This window comes from Globicephala melas, chromosome 14 (genome assembly GCF_963455315.2).
Source record: "Globicephala melas chromosome 14, mGloMel1.2, whole genome shotgun sequence".
In the NCBI taxonomy this organism is placed as follows: Eukaryota; Metazoa; Chordata; class Mammalia; order Artiodactyla; family Delphinidae; genus Globicephala; species Globicephala melas.
In genome coordinates this window covers 40,097,226-40,121,862 of record NC_083327.1, presented here as the reverse complement: position 1 = coordinate 40,121,862, position 24,637 = coordinate 40,097,226, and the positions used below count along the sequence as shown (strand labels likewise).

The 24,637-nt window shown below is 36.2% G+C and overlaps 1 protein-coding gene across 2 annotated transcripts in view; it reads right to left on the bottom strand.

Moving 5' to 3' along the window:
- CDC40 (cell division cycle 40) overlaps positions 1-24,637 on the bottom strand; it is a 54,854-nt gene that overhangs the window by 22,076 nt on the left and 8,141 nt on the right. For both annotated transcript variants that reach the window (XM_030882836.2, XM_060283570.2), the window contains exons 2-4: positions 14,335-14,421; positions 8,008-8,137; positions 985-1,068 (exon numbers count right to left, since the gene is read on the bottom strand). In XM_030882836.2, the coding sequence (XP_030738696.1) occupies positions 985-1,068; positions 8,008-8,137; positions 14,335-14,421 (301 nt within the window). The remainder of the gene's footprint in view (positions 1-984; positions 1,069-8,007; positions 8,138-14,334; positions 14,422-24,637) is intronic.

The following is a 24,637-nucleotide window of genomic DNA, read 5'->3' as shown; positions in this document are numbered from 1 at the left end:
CAAACCTCTCTGCTAATGATAGTCTGTATTTGCAGCCGCTCCCCAGCGCTAGCATCACTGCCTCAGCTCCATCTCAGATCACCAGGCATTAGAGTCTCATAAGGAGCGCACAACCTAGATCCCTCACATGCGCAGTTCACAGTAGGGTTCGTGCTCCTATGAGACTCTAATGTCACCGCTGACCTGATAGGAGGTGGAGCTCAGGTGGTAATGCAAGCGATGGGGAGTGACTGTAAATACAGATGAAGCTTTGCTCATTCGCCCACTGCTCACCTCCTGCTGTGCAGCCTGGTTCCTAACAGGCCACGTACCAGCACCTGTCTGTGGCCTGGGTGTTGGGGACCCCTGATATAGGCTCTAGAGTTACTAAGTGCCTTCGTACAAACAGCATACTCTTTTTCTATCGAACATTTTATGGATAAGATTCCAAGGGGCCAATGAGCTTTGTGGCAAGTTAGCATTTAGAGTATGATGCTTTGTCTTAAAATAAGTACAAAATGAATACAAGTATAAACATATGTTTTAAAACACATATTCAAACTCAGACTTCAAAGCAACCCTTGAAAGACAATCTCCACAGACATGCACGATGAGATTTTTTTCTGCTCTCTTAAAATGGAGCTTGACATTAGTGTTGAGAAATAAACTGCTAAAATCAGATATACATTAGTTTTCATTTCTTGAATGATTTCCACAGGACTGGAACTGTGCCAAGAAATCACTCCCCACCCCCCAACCCCGCCACTACAGGTACGACTATCTTCCTTACAAGGTTGCACACCTAGTAAGTGGCAAAAGCAAGCTCCAAACTAATATTTCTATACATTGCTCTAAACTATATCCCACTATTGTCTCAACTTAAAAAAAAAAAAATCAAGAGATAAATTACATACTAGTTTTTCCCTACTGTCCAAAGTCAATCTACAACCAATAAGTATAGGTATATATATTTGATATTAAATATTGATATTTCAAATAAATTACCTTGATTTTTTTCCGCTTCTTCTACAGAACCAATATACTTAGTAGACACTTGATGGTTATCTAATGAAGGGTCCAAGGCATAACCTGAAAGGAGCAAAGTACAAATTACTGACTCCATTTTTTTCCATTTACAATTCATTTTGATTCTATACACATTTACTCATTTTACATTTTCCTTCCCAGATGCTGAAAATGGTCTCTTTTTTTGTTTGTTTTCTTGTGACTTTATTTCTTCCTTATGTTCTGAAAGTATTACAGCTTCCTTTATCATCAGGATGTACACACCAATAATTCTATCACAAGCAAACCAAATTTTCGATTGTAAAGTTGCTTGTGCAAGATAATTTCAAAGACCTTTCATTGTGTTGGATCTCTCTGAGCTTATCTCCAAAAGAGTTATCACTTTACTTTATCACATTCAACTGTCCACTGTTACTCTGAGGACTAATCCTTCTTTCATGAGCTATGTTTCTATTTAGAATCATTAACCCAAATCTCAGGCTGGACAATGAATGACTTCAGTAGAACAGATGAATCTAGCATATTGACATTACATTACTAACAGCCCGTTAGGCCAAAATATCAAACTTTAGTCTTAAATTTTCTAAGAGCTTAAAAATATACGTATATCATACATTCAGGAGTTTAGAAATCTTTTTATTTTTGGTAACAGATAATGCATGGTTTAGTTTATCAAGTTATATAAACTTTTAAATAATTTAAAAAAGAAATAGGGTAAGAAGAATTACATAAAATTTAGCTATTATTTTGCAAATGCTATTCTCAGTAAAGATAGTCTTCCCTCCCAATGTAAAAATAGTATATTTCTACTTCATAAATCATTATTTATATTTCTTTGGTAAGAGCAGTAAGGATATCTATTAGCATATTTATGTACTCCTTCAGCTAGAGTGTGTAGCTACATATAAATGTAGTCTTCAGTGGTCTATGGGAACTTCAGGAAAGAAAGTCTGTATTAACTGAAATCAGTTTTTCTTCAATTCAATTCTTCAAATTTTCTTCAATTTTCTTTCTACAGGAAAGAAAGTCTGTATTAACTGAAATCAGTTTTTCTTCAATAAATGTTTGGTAAAATCAGTTTTAGTAATAATCCAGTATATTCACAAAAGAGAGCTAGATCATTAAATCAGTCTATGGCCTACAACCCACGTGAACAAGCATGAAATACTACATAAGAGTACTTGCGCATTTTTCTTTAGCGGTACATTCTAGTGAATGTAGCTAACAATTAAATTTTCTTATTTATTTATTTACATTTTAATTTTCCAGCTGAAGATTAAAGGGAACTTATTCTGGGAAAAAGAAAAAGATTTGTCATTAAACATACTTTTCAGACAAGCTAAGCACGTAGGTATTCAACTCACCCTCATAATACGCTAACACTGAACCAACCACCTAGGTATTAGCTCATTTGCATATAGTTTTTTTTTTTAGTATTAAAATATGTTCTTGGCCTGAGGAGAGAGCTTGATGGCAGAAAGCAGCTTTGCAACCTCTGAAATCACAGGTTCAAATCCCATGAGTTATTTTATCTTTCATCTCTTTGACATAGAGAATAGTGTTTAGTGTTCTATAAATTACTTTTCTAAAATGAGACTTCATAAGGCTCATGTAAAATTTAAACATACCCTAAGTTAAAAATCCCCATCTCAACCATAAAAATTTATCTAAAATGTAATTCTGTCTTGAAGGAGATATATATCTACACAAATGGCGTTGCATTATGTGTTTAGGGAGATGGTGTAGGAGGCAGAGAGGGAAGGGAGAACTCTGGTTCTTCTTATGGTCTCTGTGTAAGCACCAATTGCCAGCTCATCTGGCCTGGAATTTCCTCTTCTTCTGAGGAAAGGAACTTATGTTCTCCTCCTTCTCCACATCCTCTGCGGTAAAATCTTTACTGCCACTGTCACCATTACCACTACTGCCTCCCACCCAGGTAATTAGGGGATAATAGTATTTTCCCTTTACTAATAAGGGATGTTAAATATTTATCTATTGATAAATGTCTTACTAGAAGTTAGCCAGCAACAGAACAAGATATAACTCTAACACTACAGAATTTTAGTCCAATTAGTTTTCTACCAACCTATGTCTCAAATAAGTGAATATATCTATATTTAAGTTCTGAAATATTCTTATCTATCTTTCTGAAGCTTATTTTCCATTTTATCTTTTTAATAGAATTACTGTTCACTTTTTAAAAATTTTTTAAATTTATTTTCTTTATTTTTTTGGCTGTGTCGGGTCTTAGTTGCAGTACACAGGATCTTTCATTGCAGCGTGCTGGCTCTTCATTGTGGTGCGCAGGCATCTTTCTAGTTGTGGCGTGTGGGCTGCAGGTTACGTGGGCTCTGTAGTAGTGGTGAGGGGGCTTCAGAGCACGTGGGTTCTGTAGTTTGTGGCATGCGGGGTCTCTTGTTGAGGTGCGCAAGCTCATTAGTAGTGGCGCATGGGCTTAGTTGCCCTGCGGCATGTGGGATCTCAGTTCTCTGACCAGGGATCGAACCTGTGTCCCCTGCATTGGAAGGCAGATTCTTTACCACTGGACCACGAGGGAATTCCCAGTGTTTACTTTCTTTCTTTGTAGTTTTACTTGAAATGGCTCTAATAATATTAGTTTTATTGTTAGATTCTTAAGATTAGTAATATTAATGTCTCAATAGGTAAATGAGAAGAGACTGTAAACAATTTGCAAAAGAATGATTACAAATATATGAAAAAACCTTCAAACCTCACTAGTAATCCAAAAGGATAAAGTTAAAATAAAGAAATACAATATTTTGACTATCAAATAAACAAAGGAAAAACAATCATATGGATCTTGAGTAAGGAAAAGTAGGATTTTTATACATGGTGGTGGCAGTAAAAGTTGGGAGAATTCTTTTGGAAAACAATTTGACAATATATAACAAAAGTTTTAAAAACATTTACATTCTTAGATCCACTTCTGGAGATTCATCTTAATAACGAAAAACAACCCATAAAGTTTTATGCACAAACAAATTCACTACCACATTTTAAAAAGCATTTTACTGCAGCTTAAAATATACATCACCACATTTTAAATAATGAAAACTAGAACCAACTTGCAATCTAAATGATACAAGAATTTTTTCATAAATTATGACATCTTCATTCAGCAGAGTATTTTAAAAAATCATTTAAAAATGTTAATAAAAGCTTTGTGACCGCCTGGAGGGGTGGGATAGGGAGGGTGGGAGGGAGGGAGACGCAAGAGGGAAGAGATATGAGAACATATGTATATATATAACTGATTCATTTTGTTGTAAAGCAGAAACTAACACACCATTGTAAAGCAATTCTACTCCAATAAAGATGTTAAAAAATGTTAATAAAAGGGTTTAATAAAGAGTTAATATTGAAGTTAAAACTCAGTTAATAATGAGTGTGGTGAAACTAAATGTGTTTATTAATTAAAAAAATTTTTTTTACTGGAGTATACTTGCTTTACAATGTTGTGTTAGTTTCTGCTGTACAATGAAGTGAATCAGCTTAAACGTGTCTATTTAAAATTTTCCACTTTCATAGACTGGTGTGGAGAAAATCATGAGTGAAAGGAGGACAAAGGGGAGAAACCTTACTGAGAATCCCCAAGGAAGACCAGTAAGGGAACAGGCCAGAAACCCAAGACAAAAAGGGAGGAGAACAGGACAAAAGAATTCATACAAACCATTGAGAGACTAAGAACTCAGGACAAACATGATAAATGGGAGCTAAAAGCAAAACTGTAGCATAAGTAAATGGGATGATACAGTAAAGGAGACTGTCTTTACAGATTAAGGAATAGAGGTGGCTGTGATAAACTAAGTAAAATAATACACTTAGATTATAACACTGCTATAACCATTTAAAAATGGTTAGAAAAGTAGGATCAGTGTTCTATATCCCAGCAGAGTTATAGAGTGATAAATATGAGACTTAGATGAATTCCTGGACTTCCCAGGTGGTACAGTGGTTAAGAACCCGCCTGCCAATGCAGGGGACACGGGTTTGATCCCTGGTCTGGAAAGATCACACATGCCGCGGAGCAACTAAATCCGTGCGCTACAACTACTGAGCCTGCGCTCTAGAGCCCGCGAGCTGCAACTACTGAGCCCATGTGCCACAACTACTGAAGCCCGCGTGCCTAGAGCCCATGCTCCGCAACAAGAGAAGCCACCGCAATGAGAAGCCCCGGCTTGCTGCAACTAGAGAAAGCCCGTGCGCAGCAACGAAGACCCAACGCAGCCAAAAATAATAAATAAAATAATTTAAAAAAAGCTGAATTCCTGTGCCATCTCCTTCATGTCTCGTAGGTAAGAGAGACATGTCTTGTGTCTTATACAAGATATAAGGAAGGTTTGCTCCCTGGTACTTTGCAAATCAGAAGGTAACAGAAAGGTCTCATAGCATTACATTCCAAGTGTAAGAGTGAGAGGAAAAACTCAGATAGGAATTACTATCAGAAGCTAGACAAGAACTTTCTATGAGAAAATAAGACTTTTAAATTAACAGAAGCTATACTTGCTTAGTACTTGGGGGTAAAGAAAAAAAGACTGCTAAACTTGAGGTTGGTTAACTTGTTTATTTAAGTTCAGATAAATGGTTCTCAGTTCTAAGATTCTCATAAGGGAGACAGACATACATTACTTAATTTGCAAGTGGCTACTCCTTTTATTCCAGGCCACCTAACATAGTATATACTCCACATTCCTTTTTTATGTCTTTGACTCACTAAATAGTTCAATCTTTGTTCTAGTCCACGCCCTCTTAATGGAAGAGGCAAAAAATACCAGCTATTATTTTTCCAAGTAAGCTGTTTCTGAACCTGGGTCTAAAGCCAACTGAATAGCTTTCAATGCGATAGGATAGTTTTTTCACCTGTTTTATTTTGTTTTAAAGATTTAAGCTACCTAAAATATTGCTTAAGGCCTTTCCTTCTAAAGTCTAAAAATAACCCTGCAGAGTCTTTAAAAGTCCATTTTATTATAGGCTAGGATATAATAAATTCATGATGCAATAGAATTGATTTTTATGTAATGCACATATACTTTAGATTTACATGGGATCCCTTATACAATCAATGGGTACAATGCATTTATAACCATTTTATTGGACTGGAAGTGTCACTGAACTCTTTTAGGAGATTTCAGAGGTATAAAGTCTTTGCTATGACTTTTGGCACCTGTTAAGTCAATTATAACCTAGCCACAGTGAAATATAATTTAATATATGTCAATCATTTTACAACCAGTTTCCAAGAACATATTGTGGATAAATAAATAAGACTATCTGTACTAAACCTCTAAACTAATTCACGATGAATCAGTTTGCATGGCTCACTAAAAACTAGAAAAAAGTAATTTTCTAACATTAGAATAATTATGTAAATTGTAATATAAACCCATCAGTGGATGTTACATAGTGCTTAAAAATAATAAGCTTTGAGATTATAAAGTAACACTGAAAAATGCTTATGATAGAATATTGAATTAAAAAGTTGCAAAATTTTCAGTTTAGAAGGATTACAGCACTGTAATACAAATATGTATAATAAAAAAGACTTGGAGGAATAAAATATCTACTAAAAGTAGATATTTTAGTATAGTGGGATTATAGGTAACCTTTTTCTTCTCTTTCCTAAATGTTTAAAATTGGTTTATGTTATTTTTTAGTGAAAACAATTGCTATTAAAAAGCATTACCGAATACATAACATTTCCCATGATACTGCTTTCTTAACTTTATTTTGGGTGCTATCTTATAATAATGGAAGTTAATCATAGATAGGACAGAAAAATCTGTTTAGAACTTTAAAAAAATCCTATAAGAAATAAAAGGAGGAGGTATTAGAATTTTAACTGCAAAGAAAACTAAATGAAAATAAGAGAGACAATGTTGCTGATGTCTAAAAATGTGATTATTAAATCTCTTGTTAAAAAAGTTCAAAGTTTTCTTTTTCAGTTACTCTTTGGGGAAGAGAACATCAGCATAAATAATTAATTCATAAAGATCACAACTACAACAGGCATAAAAACATTCTCAGTTACTTTGCTCACCCACCCTACCAAAAAGCTCTTCAAAGCAGAAGGTGATCAGTGTGTCTGTCAACCTACAGATGTAGATTATGGGAAGAGAAAGAAAAGGCACTACCAAATATGGACAAAGCTGATATAAGTGACCAGACCTATGGTCTGTGGAACCATGAGCAAGGACATTTTTATAAAGACCATCTTCTTGTAGAGGGGATCCCCAGCCTTGTATGCACATTAACTTTCTCAAATCCCACCGATAGGATATAATTATTTTACGCAATGAATTTGTGGCCATTCCATTTCCTGATAACTCTCAGTAATCAACAGAAAACTTTTCAGAGATAAAATCTGAGAAAGAGAGTTAAGTCAACTAGTACATAAGAAGATAAAAATATACCTCTTAACACTATCCGGTTATTTACCAATTTCAATAGCAGTCTACATGCAACAGTTATTCAATAACAAGTGTTCATTAAAAAGTACAACAGAGAGGGCTTCCCTGGTGGCGCAGTGGTTGAGAGTCCGCCTGCTGATGCAGGGGATGCAGGTTCGTGCCCTGGTCCGGGAGGGTCCCGCATGCCGCGGAGCGGCTGGGCCCGTGAGCCATGGCCGCTGAGCCTGCGCATCCAGAGCCTGTGTTCGCAACGGGAGAGGCCACAACAGTGAGAGGCCCGCGTACCGCAAAAAAAAAAAAAAGTACAACAGAGAATGTTCTGTTTTTAAGACCACAGAATATTTCTAGTACTCAGAAATCAGAACAGATTTAGAATGACAGCTAAAAATATTAGTGCACCTTCCTATTTGTATAAATATTTATAGATGTGTATAAGAAAACATACTACCCTTTTAAGGAATCCAGGTTAATAAATTTAAAAAGCCAGAAGATAAAATCGATCATTGCGCGCGCACACACACACACACACCCCACTTCTAATAAGGTTTAACCTGAAACTCGCGTATCATCTTACCGTATGTGGCAAAAGTTCTTCTTTGCTGTTCAAACATAAAATCATTGATGTGGGCTGGTTCAGCATATCCAGAAAGCATATTTCTAGGGGCAGCCATTTGCTGTGTTCTGAAGGGATTTTCTGGTCCAAACTACAATGTTATAAGAAAAAAACAAACAAAAAAACCCAAATTCTCAGTGTATAAAGCTAGAATGAGTAGAATTATTGTACAATGTATTTTTAACTCTAAATCATCAGGGGCCCATTAACTTGTGTGGGAACATGCTTACCTCCCATGGTTTAGTACAACTGGACAATGGCTGGTTAGCACTGTTTGGCAGCCACCAGGACTGGAGAGGAACCAGCTCACCCAAGCCTATGTGTGGCTATTGAAATTTAAATTAATTAAAATATTCAGTTCCTCAGCCATACCAGCCACATTTCAAGAACTCAACAGCCACATACAATTACTGGCTACTACATTTTCATTATTGCAGGAAGTTCTGTTTGACAGTGTTGCTCTAGATAATTGAGACACACTATAGTTTTGTCTAAACGATGATTTGGGGGATTTTTGGAATGGTACCATGATGTAATTTAAAAAACACATGTTTCTCTGCTACTAGATTATGAGTTCCTCAAAGGTGGAGACTTAGAACCGTCAATACTTTCCATAGTGCCTGGCATATAGAAAGAACTAATGAAGGAAAGATTAATCAGTCTCACTGGGGGCAGAAGATAGGAAATAGACAGTAAAAGTAAAGTCCTTGAAAAAGTCCCTAGGAAAAGACATTACAAATGTAAATAAAACTTCTCCACTCTGAAAAGTCACACTATGAAAATCTTACACAAAATAGTGCCATTATTATCTGTAGGTTTACAATGTTTTGAGTTTCCAGAATGGCTTTCCAAATGTTATTTAATTTGATCTGTACAAAAATTCTGGAAAGTTAAAGAGGTATTCTCTTTCTCATGTTAGAAATGGAGAAAAAGGTCAAGATGACATACCTTGCCTGCCTAAAGTCACTAATGCTATTAGAAAAGGTATTGGGAAGATCCAACTCTTTTCTTTACAGTTTTAAAAATAAAGAATAAAATGAACTTCCCACTTTGGAAACAGTGGAAGTAGACGGGATATTTTTATTTGAATTCTGGAAGGTCGACTGTCATAATAAATATTTTGACATTAGAACATCTTAGGTCACTACCATTTGAAACCACCTTTTCCATGATACACTTCCAGAGCCATAAATATAAATTATTGACCTTTCCTTAACCAGAATGTTGTCTTCTCTACATATCAACATTATGCTATGCATAAAAATCTGAATTTAAACGTTAATTTGCCTTATAATTTTTTCTGCTTTAGAAGAAAATAAATTAATATTCCTTTCTATTGACAGCTTCCATTTCTAGGTTTAAAATGATTCAATCTTAAGATATCTAATTCATATATAAAGCTTTTATTACTATTTATTCTAAATTAAAGGATAGGGCAAGACTTTATAGCCCGTATTAGTTCTTCCTGAGCTGACGGGTGGAAATGTAGGGAAAAAAATCTAGATTGCTGAATGCTGGAAGTTACAGTTAACTTCATTCAGTCATGAAATTTATTACATGAAATTTATTACAAAAACATCCATAAAATCAAAGAAAATAAAATGACTTAAGTTGACTAGATGATCTAATTGCTATAGTCAGTTAACATCTGCAAAGCAGCATGTGATATTTCTGGGGGTAAAAAAATTCCAAAATGATAAAAATCCCCATTGCCTATATTGTTACTCCTATCACATCTAATAAATTACCAATCGTTATGCTTATAATTTCCAATTTCAAAAAGGAAAGTATAATTTCCATATTCTAATTCTATTAAAATTATACAAAAAGGGAATAATTCTTCTACAGGTCATACATATCAAACTGCCTCCATCTTTTTTTTTTTTTTTTAAATAAATATTTATTTATTTATTTATGGCTGCGTTGGGTCTTCGTTGCTGCGCGTGGGCTTCCTTTAGTTGTGGCCTTACGGGCTTAGTTGCTCCGCGGCATGTGGGATCTTCCCCGACCAGGGCTCGAACCCGTGTCCCCTGCATTGGCAGGCAGATTCTTAACCGCTGTGCCACCAGGGAAGCCCTGCCTCCATCTTTTAAAGAAAAATTCTCAGTGTTAAGAACTTTGATTTCTGTAAGAATATAGATCCATATATTACAGCAAAGTATATCTTGTGGTACTCTTCCTAACACTGTCTAAAAATTTAAACGTGCTTATATTTTATACATATTTAAGCTGAGACAAGAAAAAAATCTTCCACTGATATAGGAAGCTGCCTGGGGTAGGCTCATCTACTTCTGGCTCACCTTAACTTTCTGGTTACTGGCAGCTATTGGAGCTGACCTCAAAGACGTTACATGTCAACAGAGGAAGGCAGAGAATGTTATTCAGCAGGACTCAGCTCTTACCAATTACTCTCTGAGATGTTCCTGGTCTGTGTGAATATGCAACTCTTAATTCTGGGTTAACCATTAAAAAAACAAAAGGATGCATATTTAAAAATACACAAAACTGATTTCTAAATGCTTCTTTTCGACTTTTGGTAGTTAAGCCTAAGTTTGTATACAAGTGATTTTTTTAAAATACATATTCAAGTTAATTAGGTATGAGTATTTAATAGTTTTTGGCTAATATAATATTGAAGTATATCACAGTCAATTACAATTGTAAATCTCCTATATAAAATATACATATTTAAGTATTAATTCAGACATTGCACCAAAAACGAAAATGTTTCTGAGGTAAGTAACCTTACCTCTTTCATCTCAGTGAAGTAGTGATTTATTTATAAACTTGGGAGAAAAGCACTTTTAATTTAAGACATTAGTTGATAAATCTAAGAGATCCATGTATTATAAGGCAGTGGTTCTCAAGTCTTCAACAGGCAGAGTACTTGAGGGTTGATGCCTTAGCAGTATAACATCACAGGAATTAAGAAAATTCATATAAGTAAAAATTGACTATATGAAATCATAACCATAAATTCACATATAGGGAAAAAACCCCAAGTTACTGAACAAATAATCATATACTCAAGTTGCTGTATTAAGTTTTCCATTAATATTCATTGAAGTAATCAATGTATAAAACATTTATAAACAAAGTTTAAGGTGAGAAGAGCATATTAATTGTTATTTTCTATAATTTTGGAAAAGATCACCACAATTCAATTTTATTGGCAGAATACCTCAATCTTGTAAGACATAAGCACAGTTTAATTATTACGATAGTATATTTTATTAGTGGTTCTATGACCTTGCGCCTCAGTTCCCTCATCTATAAAATAAAAGAGCTGATCTATATGACTTCTAAAGTCCATTTTAACATTAATATTTATAGCAGCCCTTTTGGCCAGATTTTAAACAGTAACTGGCATTTTCCCCCTCTAAACTTTTATAGTTTTTCTATTCCTAAAGTAATATTATTTTAAGGAGTCTGAAATTCTCTCTGAGGCTTATGGGTTTTATATGAGTCTAGAGAAGCTAACAAACAGACTTTTCTCTAAGCGGATCCAACAGGATTGAGTGAAATGAAGAAAATCACTAGACTAAAACAATGGCTCTTATGTCTTCAAGTTCCTTCTGTAATTTGAGAAAGCTTATCTGGATAACTAGGTAGATCAACTAGGAAAAGTCCTTGGTTGGGAGGGAAACAGTAATTTATAAAATAAAATAGCCAATTTGTTAGTTTACTGAACTAATAAAGTCAAAACTGCACCTTCTAAATGGTCTTACAGTTATGGTGTGATTGTTAAGAATGATCTGGACTCAAAGCCTCAAATATGGCACTTGCTGGCAGTATAATCTGACAGTTGAATTCCTCACTATAAAATAGGGATAAAAGTACTTACTTCATAGGGTTGTAGTGAGGGCTAAAGGAGATAAGGTATACAAATCCCTCAGTGTGGTACCTGGCATAGTGTACTAAATGGTAGTTTTATTAGTCTCCATCCCTGTTCTTTTCCATCATGCAAACCTTTAAAATTAATCTTCCTAAAAATTCATCTATTAAATCAAGACCGAACTCTTTACCTTGGCCCCTAAAGCCTGTGCAATACCGATTGTACAAAGTACTATTCTAGCCTTATCCCGTTCTCCCCTACTGATAATGACTAAAACACTGCTGTTCTTTAGATTTTATGATTTGGCTCATGCTGTTCCCCTCTGTCTGGACTCTTTCCTCACAAAGGCCTATCTCGCCATCAATGCCAATAATATTAACATAAATAACAGTAAAGGCTATAATTTATTAAATGCTTATTCTGTGCCAGACAGTTTCCTAAGCACATCGCGTATTATCTCATTTATCCTTATAATTTGGTCAAGTAGAAATTATCTTCATTTTACCTGTGAAAAAACTAAGATAATCTAAGGTCACATAAGAGCTAATAAGTGGTCTGTTTAGCCCCACATCTCATGTTCTTAACCTGGACTGTATCACTTATTTCAAAAAACATTTGCCAGTTACAAATACTTTCATGGAACTTTTATCTTTATAACGAGATGCAGTCTCTCCTTAAACTTCACTGGTGCTTTAGAGGCACTATAGGAAATAGTGTGGTCTCCATCTTTTTTTTTTAAAAAGCACTTAGCATGTCCTCTCTGGTAAACACTAGATTAAGAAGAAGGATTAAATCTTGTCTCTAATGATGGATTCTCAAAATATGAGAACTTGAATTTCATCCAGCAAAGTTCCTGGTAATACCCTTCCAGACTTTGCCAAGTTATACAGACCCTAGTCATAAAGTTCAAAGTTGATAATTTATTATGTCACAGACAATTCCTTAGAAAAATTGTAATTTTTCTTCACTTTTCAGTCCCATCAGTCTTTCCTTAAATTGACAATAAGCACTGAAATGTTCCTGACATAAACTAGTTGATATATTTAATGTGAGCTTCCCTAACACGGGAAAAAAAAGAACAGAAAATTAGACTGATAATCCCCCAAAGAGAATGATAAACCTACTGCCTCGTCAATAGCACCAAAAATTTTTTGACCTTTTGAATTTTTCTTGAAAGTTTGGAAAACTAATCATACAGCAATATATTAGTTATGCATAGGATCTAAAAATTTAAGAAAAACAGGCTTCATAGAAAATACACTGACACAGGAATGTCATACACCATGCCACTTCCAAATTTTCTTATTTTCTAAAGTTAGTGGCTTAAATTGAAGTACTTTACATTAAAAAAAAAATCATGCAGCGTGCCAGCGCTAAAATGGTGCCAAGGGATATAAAACAGCCTATAATTCAACAGGTTATAAGGATTTAGGAAATAATGGAATAAAATAAAAAATGTACCAGTCTCAGAGCATGAGAATGAATTTTTTGCTTATTGTACACTTAGGAGAACAGCTAGAGCACTAGCACTGACATCCTTGGCTGTGCTATACATTTCCACTGCCATATTTTAAGTGACTATGGAAACCTAAGCAGGTAAAAATTACATGAAACAGCTTTATCAAAAAAAAAAAAAAAAAAAGACCATGACTATATGCTAAAAAATGAAAAATATTAAAAAGTACTTCTTTCTCCACCAGGGTGCAATAAGATATAGCTCCTCATCTCTATCTTTAAAGTGCTCTTAAAGATGCTGCTACTGAAACCATATTATTATTTCTTATAATGACCTTTTTCTGATATCTGTATCTTGTCAGTCAAGCATTCTTTTCTCCTTTTTAAAGGCTAAATACCTAGAAATCTAATCTTTTCTACAAAGACTTTCCTAAATGGACAATTTTCACTATTTCTGCTTTTTTTCTTCTTCTTCTTCAGCTTTTTTAAATGCTTCCATCACCATTTATCATCATCAGAAAAAAGAATCCATAAGATGTCTGACTCAGAGCAAGCAATAAACCGTGTGACTATTTTTGAGCAGTGACCACGTCAGTATGGTACCTCTTTTTAGTGTTTAACACAGCAGCATTTGTCACTAGATGTTTCATAATATACTATGCATTAATGATGCTAATCAACCTAAATTTTTTCCCTCATGGTTAACTTGTAATACTCCCTTATCAAAATTGAGAGGAAGATGTTAATTAAGTTTGCATCTAAGAATTAGATATTCTTACAAAAGCATACTATTCAACTTTTGGAGAAGAGAAGGATATCTTTTCCTTTCTTTTTTTAATTGAGATATAACTAACATATAACAGGATATATTTTCTAACAGTTTAAGTAGTATACTTTCATCAGAAAACATTGAAAAATTCACCAACTGTTTATCTACGTATGTATAATTTAAATACTGTAAAGCAAAAGACACTCTTAACTATAATACGTTTTCTTACCTCAGGAGCAAACATGGTCTCATAGGTAGGATTATACTGAACCTCTTTGACAGCAGGGTCAAGGTGAACTCCAGTCTCCAAATCTTCCTACAAGAAAACCAAACAAACGAGAAAGATACGACAAGTATTTACTGTATTTTAGAAACTACATTAAGGTCACACTAGCCATTTTAACATCACTTTTATGAAGATTACACTAGTGCTATGTGATTAGTATAAAATTCTATATATTAATGTATAGAATTATATATAGGTCTAATAATCGAAGACTAATAAAAGTAATATAAACAGTTATAGAGGTTAGAATGCATAACAAAAATTCTTTCCTTCAAAAACATTGACTTTGGGCTTCCCTGGTGGCGCAGTGGTTGAGAGTCCGCCTGCCGATGCAGGGGACACGGGTTCGTGCCCCGGTCCGGGAAGATCCCGCATGCCGCGGAGCGGCTGGGCCCATGAGCCATGGCCGCTGAGCCTGTGCGTCCGGAGCCTGTGCTCCGCAGCGGGAGAGGCCACAGCAGTGAGAGGCCCGCGTACCGCAAAAAAACCCCCCCCAAAACATTGACTTTATTCCATCTGAACAAATTAAAATTTCTAAGTAAGTTAATACTACTCAAAGCCTTAAAGTAAGAGAGTCCAGCTCTTTTTTATGAACTCAAAAGACCTGATCTTCTGGTTCCAAATTCAGGAGAAGCACTCCTTTATTCAGCAGACCGTATTAGATATGTACCCAGATGGACCTGCTTAGGGACTGCAGAAGAAACAAAAGGAGGTGGCAGGGCCCAAATCTTCTAAATCTAAAGTCTAACAATCTACATCGACTATTAAATTCATCCCCTAACTTAATGAACATAAAAATCTCATCTCCACTAGAGAATCACTGGTAGTCTATCTTTTGTGTAGCCCCACCACATAAACAATACATGCAATACATACAATATAACAATTTTCTGGCCTGGATCTCTCCCTTGAACTCTAGGGATTTATATATCTGAGCTTCAACTCAACATCTTTTCTCCCAGGATGTCTAACAGACATCTCAAACTTAATATATCCAAAAAGGGAACTTCTGTTCTCCCTTCCCCAGTGACTCCTTCTACCCTCCTCTAAATTAACCACTATCCCACCCTTACATGTGTTCAGGCGAAAACTGCCACAGTTATCCTTGACTCCTCTTTCTTTCACGTTGTATATCCAACCCATCAGCAAATCCTCTGCCTTCTATGAACACCCAGAGTTCAACCACTTCTCAAGTCCTCTTTCACTATCACCTCAGTCCAGTTTATCATTTTGCACCTGTTACTGTAATAGCCTCCTAACTGGTCTCCCTGCTTCTGCCCTTGTCTACCCACAGCCTCACTCCACACAGAGGCCAGTGTGATTCTTTTAAAATATTAGTCCAATTATGTTACTCGTTCACTCTAAACCCTCCGGTAGCTTCCCCATTTAGGGTAGGGGCCTTACAAAGAACTACAGGGCTCATTACCAGTTGTTTTCAGAAAGTATGGCTCCCAAGGGTAGTTTTATAAGCCATTTTTATCTTCCTGTATTGTCCTGCCTGAGCATTTACTAATAAAAACATGTTATTAGTACATGTTTAATTTACATATCAAACATGATATAAAGTTGCTTTACAAAATTTAATTTAGGGTATTCAAGTTATATTTTGAAATTCTTAAGGAAGTTATATATCATCTATGGGTTGTATTTCAGGAAAGCTTAAGTTACAAAATCACTATTATAAACTGAAGAAGTCTGAATCTAACTGGTTGAGAGAATTTACCCTCCAAATATGTCCCTTGCCCCTACTAACTTCTGTCTTCACCTAGCCCTGTGCCTGTGCTCACTTTACTCCAGCCTCACTGGCTCATTTGTTATTCTAGGAATACACCAAAAGACAGTCCTGCTTTGGGGTCTCCACACTTACTGTTTCCTCTTCTTGGAATGTTCTTTCTCTGGATACCCACATGACTGTTCTCTCTCCTTTCAGGTCTCTGCACAGTTTTCCTACTTTCCCCTTACCTTGCTTTATTGTTCTCTATTATATTTATCATCACCTGACATGTATTAATTGTCTACCTCCCTCTATTAAAGTATAAGCTGGCCTCCATAGACTGGTGGAGTCCAGCAGGAAGCTTTAAAGAAGTTTCATGCCAGGCCTCACCTCATATTTTCTCATTTAATTCCTCCCGAGTGAGGCCCGGCATTGGTTCAAGCTTCCCACGTGATTCCAAAGTTGCAGGCTGAGAACCAAAGTCTAAGCAAATTGACCATGAAGTCCTTTCACAGAGGAACAGAGAGAAGTTTGAAAAAGGACCAGATATTCTGAAGCCCTGGTCTATAGTGTGTATGTGTATGTTTCTTTGTGTGATATTGTTTGTTTAGGTTTGCTTTTACCATTTGTCCTAGGGTTCTGACTGTTCGTTGTTTTTTTTGTTTATTTGTTTGTTTTCTTGTTATGAGTGTGTGTGTATGTTTATTTCTGTGATTTCTGTCTGTTTAGTTTTGCTTTTACCATTTGGTTTGGGGTTCTATCTGTTAGTTGTTCTTTTTTTTTTCCTATTTTTCTTCCTTTTCTTCTGAGCCATGTGGCTGGCAGGGTCTTGGTGCTCTGGCCGGGTGTCAGGCCTGAGCCTCTGAGGTGGGAGAGTCAAGTCCAGGACATTGGACCACCAGAGACCTCCCAGCCCCATGTAATATCAGTCGGCGAGAGCTCTCCCAGAGATCTCCGTCTCAACATTAAGACCCAGCTCTACCCAACGGCCTGCAAGCTCCAGTGCTAGACACCCCATGCCAAAGAACTAGCAAGACAGGAACACAACCCCACCCATTGGCAGAGAGGCTGCCTAAAGTCATACTAAGTTCACAAACACCCCAAAATGCACCATTGGACATGGCTCTGCTGACCAGAAGGACAAGATCCAGCCCCACCCACCAGAACACAGGCACGAGTCCCCTCTACCAGGAAGCTTACACAAGCCACTGAACCAACTGCACCCACTGGGGGCAGACACCAAAAACAATGGGAACTACAAACCTGCAGCCTGCGAAAAGGAGACCCCAAACACAGTAAGTTAAACAAAATGAGAAGACAGAGAAATACACAGCAGATGAAGCAGCAAGGTAAAAACCCACCAGACCAAACAAATGAAGAGGAAATAGGCAGTCTACCTGAAAAAGAATGCAGAGTAATGATAGAAAAGACGATCCAAAATCTTGGAAATAGAATGGAAAAAACACAAGAAACGTTTAACAAGGAACTAGAAGGACCAAAAAGCAAACAAACAATGATGAGCAACACAATAAATGAAATTTAAAATTCTCTAGAAGGAATCAATAGCAGAATAACTGAGGTAGAAGAACGGATAAGTGACCTGGAAGATAAAAGAGTGGAAATAACTGCCGCAGAGCAGAATAAAGAAAAAAGAACGAAAAGAATTGAGGACAGCCTAAGAGACCTCTGGGACAATATTAAATGAATCAAGATTCGAATTATAGGGGTCCCAGAAGAAGAGAAAAAGAAAGGGTCTGAGAATATATTTGCAGAGATTATAGTTGAAAACTTCCCTAACATGGAAAAGGAAATCAAGTCCAGGAAGCACAGAGAGTCCCATACAGGATAAATCCAAGGAGAAACACGCCAAGACACATACTAATCAAACTATCAAAAATTAAATACAAAGAAAAAATACTAAAAGCAGCAAGAGAAAAGCAAGAAATAACATACAAGGGAATCCCCATAAGGTTAACAGCTGATCTTTCAGCAGAAACTCCAAGACAGAAGGGAGTGGCAGGACATATTTAAAGTGATGAAGGGGAAAAACTTACAACGAAGATTACTCTACCCAGGAAGGATCTCAGTCAAATTTCACAGAGAAATTAAAACCTTTACAGACAAGCAAAAGTTAAGAGAAATCAGCACCAACAAACCAGCTTTACAACAAATGCAAAAGGAACTTCTCTAGGCAGGAAACACAAGAGAAGGAAAAGACCTACAAAAACAAACCCCAAACAATTAAGAAAATGGTCATAGGAACATACATATTGATAATTACCTTAAATGTAAGTGGATTAAATGCTCCAACCAAAAGACATAGACTGGCTGAATGGATACAAAAACAAGATCTGTATATATGCTGTCTACAAGAGACCCACTTCAGACCTAGGGACACATACAGACTGAAAGTAAGGGGATGGAAAAAGATATTCCATGCAAATGGAAATCAAAAGAAAGCTGGAGTAGCAATAATCATATCAGACAAAACAGACTTTAAAATAAAGATGAGACAAAGAAGGACACTACATAATGATCAAGGGATCAATCCAAGAAGAAGATATAACAATTGTAAACATTTTTGCACCCAACATAGCATCTCAATACATAAGGCAAACGCTAAGAGCCATAAAAAGGGAAACTGACAGTAACACAATCATAGTAGTGGACTTTAAACCCCACTTTCACCAATGGACAGATCACCAAAATGAAAATAAATAAGGAAACACAAGCTTTAAGTGACAGACTAGACTGGATGGACTTAATTGATGTTTACAAGACATTCCATCCTAAAAAAACACTTTCTTCTCAAGTGCTCATGGAACATTCTCCAGGATAGATCATATCTTGGGTCACAAATCAAGCCTTGGTAAATTTAAGAAAGTTGAAATCATGTCAAGTATCTTTTCTGACCACAACCCTATGAGACTAGATATCAATTACAGGAAAAAATCTGTAAAAAATACAAACCTATGGAGGCTAAACAATATGCTGCTAAATAACCAAGAGATCACTTAAGAAATCAAAAAGGAAATCAAAAAATACCTAGAAACAAAGTGAAAACACGACGACCCAAAACCTATGGGATACAGCAAAAGCAGTTTTAAGAGGGAAATTTATAGCAATACAATCCTATCTCAGGAAACAAGAAAAATCTCAAATAAAGAACCTAACCTTACACCTAAAGCTGTTAGAGAAAAAAGAACCAAAAAAATGCCAAAGTTAGCAGAAGGAAAGAAATCATAAAGTTCAGACCAGAAATAAATGAAAAAGAAACAAAGAAAACAATAGCAAAGATCAATAAAACTAAAAGTTAGTTCTTTGAGAAGATAAACAAAATTGATAAACCATTAGCCAGACTCATGAGAAAAAGGGAGAAGACTCAAATCAACAGAATTAGAAACGAAAAAGGAGAAGTGACACTGCAGAAATACAGAGGATCACGAGAGATTACTACAAGCAACTATATGCCAATAAAATGGACAACCTGGAAGACATGGACAAATTCTTAGAAAAGCACAACCTTCTGAGACTGAACGAGGAACAAATAGAAAATTTAAACAGACCAATCACAAGCACTGAAATTGAAACTGTGATTAAAAATCTTCCAAGAAACAAAAGCCTAGGACCAGATGGCTTTACCAGTAAACATTTAGAGAAGAGCTAACACCTATCCTTCTCAAACTCTTCCAAAATGTAGCAAAGGGAGGAACACTCCCAAACTCAATCTGCGAGGCCACAATCACCCTGATACCAAAACCAAAGACGTCACAAAAAAAGAAAACTATAGGCTAATATCACTGATGAACATAGATGCAAATATCCTCAACAAAATACTAGCAAACAGAATCCAACAGCACATTAAAAGGGTCATGAACCATGATCAAATGGGGTTTATCCCAGAAATGCAATGATTCTTCAATATACGCAAATCAATCAATGTGATACACCATATTAACGAATTGAAGGAAAGAAACCATACGATAATCTTAACAGGTGCAGAAAAAACTTTTGACAAAATTCAACAACCAGTTATGATAAAAACTCTCCAAAAAGTAGGCATAGAGGGAACCTACCTCAACATAATAAAGGCCATATATGACAAACCCACAGCCAACATCATTCTCAGTGGTGAAAAACTGAAACCATTTCCTCTAAGATCAGGAACAAGACAAGGTTGCCCACTCTCACCACTATTATTCAACATAGTTTTGGAAGTTTTAGCCAAGGCAATCAGAGAAGAAAATAAATAATAGGAATCCAAATCGGAAAAGAAGTGAAACTGTCACTGTTTACAGATGACATGATACTATACATAGAGAATCCTAAAGATGCTACCAGAAAACTACTAGAGCTAATCAATGAATTTGGTAAAGTAGCTGGATACACAATTAATGCACAGAAATCTCCTGCATTCCTACACTAACAACGAAAAATCTGAAAGAGAAATTAAGGAAACACTCCCATTTACCACCGCAACAAAAAGAATAAAATACCTAGGAATAAACCTACCTAAGGAGACAAAAGACCTGTATGCAGAAAACTATACGACACTGATGAAAGAAATTAAAGATGATACAAACAGATGGAGAGATACACCATGTTCTTGGATTGGAAGAATCAACATTGTGAAAATGACTCTACTACCCAAAGCAATCTACAGATTCAATGCAATCCCTATCAAACTACCACTGGCATTTTTCACAGAACTAGAACAAAAAGTTTCACAATTTGTATGGAAACACAAAAGTCCCCAAATAGCCAAAGCAATCTTCAGAAAGAAAAACGGAGCTGGAGGAATCAGGCTCCCTGACTTCAGACTATACTACAAAGCTACAGTAATCAAGACAGTATGGTACTGGCACCAAAACAGAAATACATATCAAGGGAACAGGATAGAAAGCCCAGAGATAAACCCACGCACATACGGTTACCTTATCTTTGACAAAGGAGGCAAGACTATACAATGGAGAAAAGACAGCCTATTCAATAAGTGGTGCTGGGCAAACTGGAGAACTACATGTAAAAGAATGAAATTAGATCACTTCCTAACACCATACCCAAAAAATAAAATCAAAATGGATTAAGGATCTAAATGTAAGCCCACTCACTGTAAAACTTAGAGGAAAACATAGGCAGAACACTCTATGACATCAATCACAGCAAGATCCTTTTTGACACACCTCCCAGAGAAATGGAAATAAAAACACAAATAAACAAATGGGACCTAATGAAACTTAAAAGCTTTTGCCCAGCAAAGGAAACCATAAATAAGATGCAAAGACAATCTTCAGAATGTGAGGAAATATTTGCAAACAAAGCAACTAACAAAAGATTAATCTCCTAAATATACAAGCAGCTCATGCAACTCAATATCAAAAAAACAAAGCTGCAATGAACACTGTGGTACATGACTCTTTATGAATTATGGTTTTCTCAGGATATACACTGCAGCACTATTTACAACAGCCAGGACATGGAAGCAACCTAAGTGTCCATCGACAGATGAATGGATAAAGAAGATGTGGCACATATGTACAATGGAATATTACTCCGCCATAAAAAGAAACGAAATTGAGTTATTTGTAGTGAGGTGGATGGACCTAGGGTCTGTCATACGGAGTGAAGTAAGTCAGAAAGAGAAAAACAAGTACCGTATGCTAACACATATATATGGAATCTAAAAAAACCAAATGGTTCTGATGGACCTAGGGGCAGAACAGGAATAAAGATGCAGACGTAGAGAATGGAGTTGAGGACACGGGGAGGGGGAAGGGTGAGCTGGGATGAAGTGAGACAGTAGCACTGACGTATACACTACCAAATGTAAAATAGATAGCTAGTGGGAAGCAGCTGCATAGCAGAGAGAGGTCAGCTCAGTGCTCTGTGACCACCTAGAGGGGTGGGATAGGGAGGGTCAGAGGGAGGAACAAGAGGGAGGGGATATGGGGATATAGGTATACATATAGCTGATTCACTTTGTTATATAGCAGAAAGTAAGACAACACTGTAAAGCAATTATATTCCAATAAAGATGTTAAAAAAAAAAAAGAAAAGCTATAGAAGTTGGATTTTGTATGCACGAATGTGGCCTTAACCCCCTAGAACTATTCCTATCATGTCACCATCTTTGTTGGCCACTTGCAGATGTAGGATATATCTGTAAACATAATGCAAAGATAATGCAAAGTAACATCGCAAATTTTGCAAAACAGGTAGAAAAGCATGAAGTTGACAGTGATGCTGGAGAAGAAGCAATGCCACTGACAAATGAAGATCTCATAGAGTTAGACCAGGTAATGACCAAAGATAGAAAACTGACAGGAAAAGTAATACTATAGGCACACAGTTATTGTTCCAAAATTTTGTCACTATTAAAACACCCCCCACCAAAGCAGGTGACTTAGTTTCTCTACTTTACAAAGATAGAGTCCTTCAGGTCTGACTCTCTTAAACTTCCTTCCTCTCTTGTTTCAGATTTTTCCACATCTTTATCTTATCTCTTGACTTCAATTTCCAGCCCAAATTTTTATCTGCAGCCTTGACCATACCTAGCCTCTGTATCCACATATCTAACAGCCTACTGAACTTCATTATATGGATATTCCACAGCATCAAACACCTTGGTATGTCCAAAACACAAGATACCATTTCCCCATGACTCCACTGTCACACACGAACAAATTAGGCACTGAGTCTTACTGATTCTACCCCTAAAATATTTCTCTAGCAACCCTACTCCCACCTTCCCTTCTCCACCATCCTAGTTCAGACTTCATATCTTGCCTGGTCTATTATAGTATGTCCTTATCTGCTTTAACATACCCCCATTTTTGCTGTATTAGACTAATTGCTGACTTTTTAAAATATCAAGCACTTTCATGCTTCCTGTGTTGTTGGCAATGTTACTTTGTTCCTTATGCATTTCCCTTTGCTATCTGATAATATGTCATCTTCTTCTTTTCCCTGATACCGCCCCGCCTCTTGGCTCAGGAAAAATGCTTTTTCATCCACAGTCCTAAGAGATGTTACACATAACTCCTAATAGCCCTTGTGATACATTATTTGTTGCACATGACTTTTACTTATATTTTATAGTCTTACTGCCCAGTAGAATGCAGGGCATGAAGTGCATGTTCAATAAATATTTGTTAAATTAAACTGAAGAAAGATATGTCAAATTCCTAGAGAAATTAAAGAGGATGAAGGCTGACCAAAGATCACTGAAATTGGCAATTATGTCACAGAAAACCTTTGCCAGAGCAATTTTGGTAGCAGGGTGAAGTATGGAGAGCCAGTTGCAAGGGGCAGAGGTATAACCGAGGATTTAGAAAAAAAAAAAAGACATCAATATTTTTGCTCTTTCAAGACATCTGGCAGTAAAGAAGAAAAGATGGGGTACCAGATTGAAGGATTTTCAGGGTAAAATTCAGTTTACTTTTTTCCTTTTTAAAGAAAAGGCTAAGCCAAAGATTTAGTCAATCATAAGCTACAGGAAAGGAGCAAGTAGCGAGAAACATACGATAAGAATGAGGGAATGATCAAAAAGGTATGGTCATTCTGGAAGAGGTGAGAGGGGAGATAATCCAGGATACAACCAACTAGCCTCTGAAAAGAGAAGGAGAATCCTCCCTGAGATGAAACAGAGATTACAAAGACAAGAATGGGTGATGGGTGATAGATTTTGGAGTTGGTGGGAGATGTTGGGAGTAGATGATGATAGATCTGAAGCTAGCAAAGATCATAGATGATCTTTTAATTTTCTTTTAATCTTTTAGTGTTGGGAGTCATCACTGCCACTTAAAATATTCTTTTTCTTTGCTTCTTTGTGGATTAGCTTTAGACTAGAATTTAGGTGGGTGCATCTGCCTGAGAGCCCAAATTATAGTCCTAAACCTTAGCTGAAAGGGAGTTGGGAGGATAGAATCTGGGTTTCCAGCTTCTGAAGGTAGGAGGCAGGGAAGGATGCTGTTTACATTAAGACTATTAAGGAAGGGGGTTCAAATGCTGGGCCACCTATATTACCCTAGAAAGCATACCCCAATCTTCATTGATTAGAGTATCTACCTAGGGCTCAGTAGCAAAACCAAGTACCACAAAGTTAAACTGCATAAAAACTAAATTAAATGCTTTTCTCTCTTTTATAAGGATAAACTGCTTATAACAACAAGAGGCTTAGCCGTGTTCATACTTCCCCAATGGCTTTTTTAGAATACAGTTGTTAGAACCACTTTTTAATATGGTTTACCAGATCTTTCTGATTAAGGGTATTTTAAATATTCTAAATTTGAATTATTTTGAACAGAGTACCACAAGACATCAAGTTTTAAATGCAAAATACAATTTTAAAAGAACTACTCTTAAAAAGCAATGTGGCAACTAATGAAAATATAACTAGGTCCCCATCTCTGGCTCCTCCTAAAATTATAGAACAAACTGGACAACTCCTCAGAAAATGAAGAGTTATTAATTTTATGTTTAATTAGAAAAAGTTGGACAACACCATAACCTTGTTTTAATACCCATGAGGAG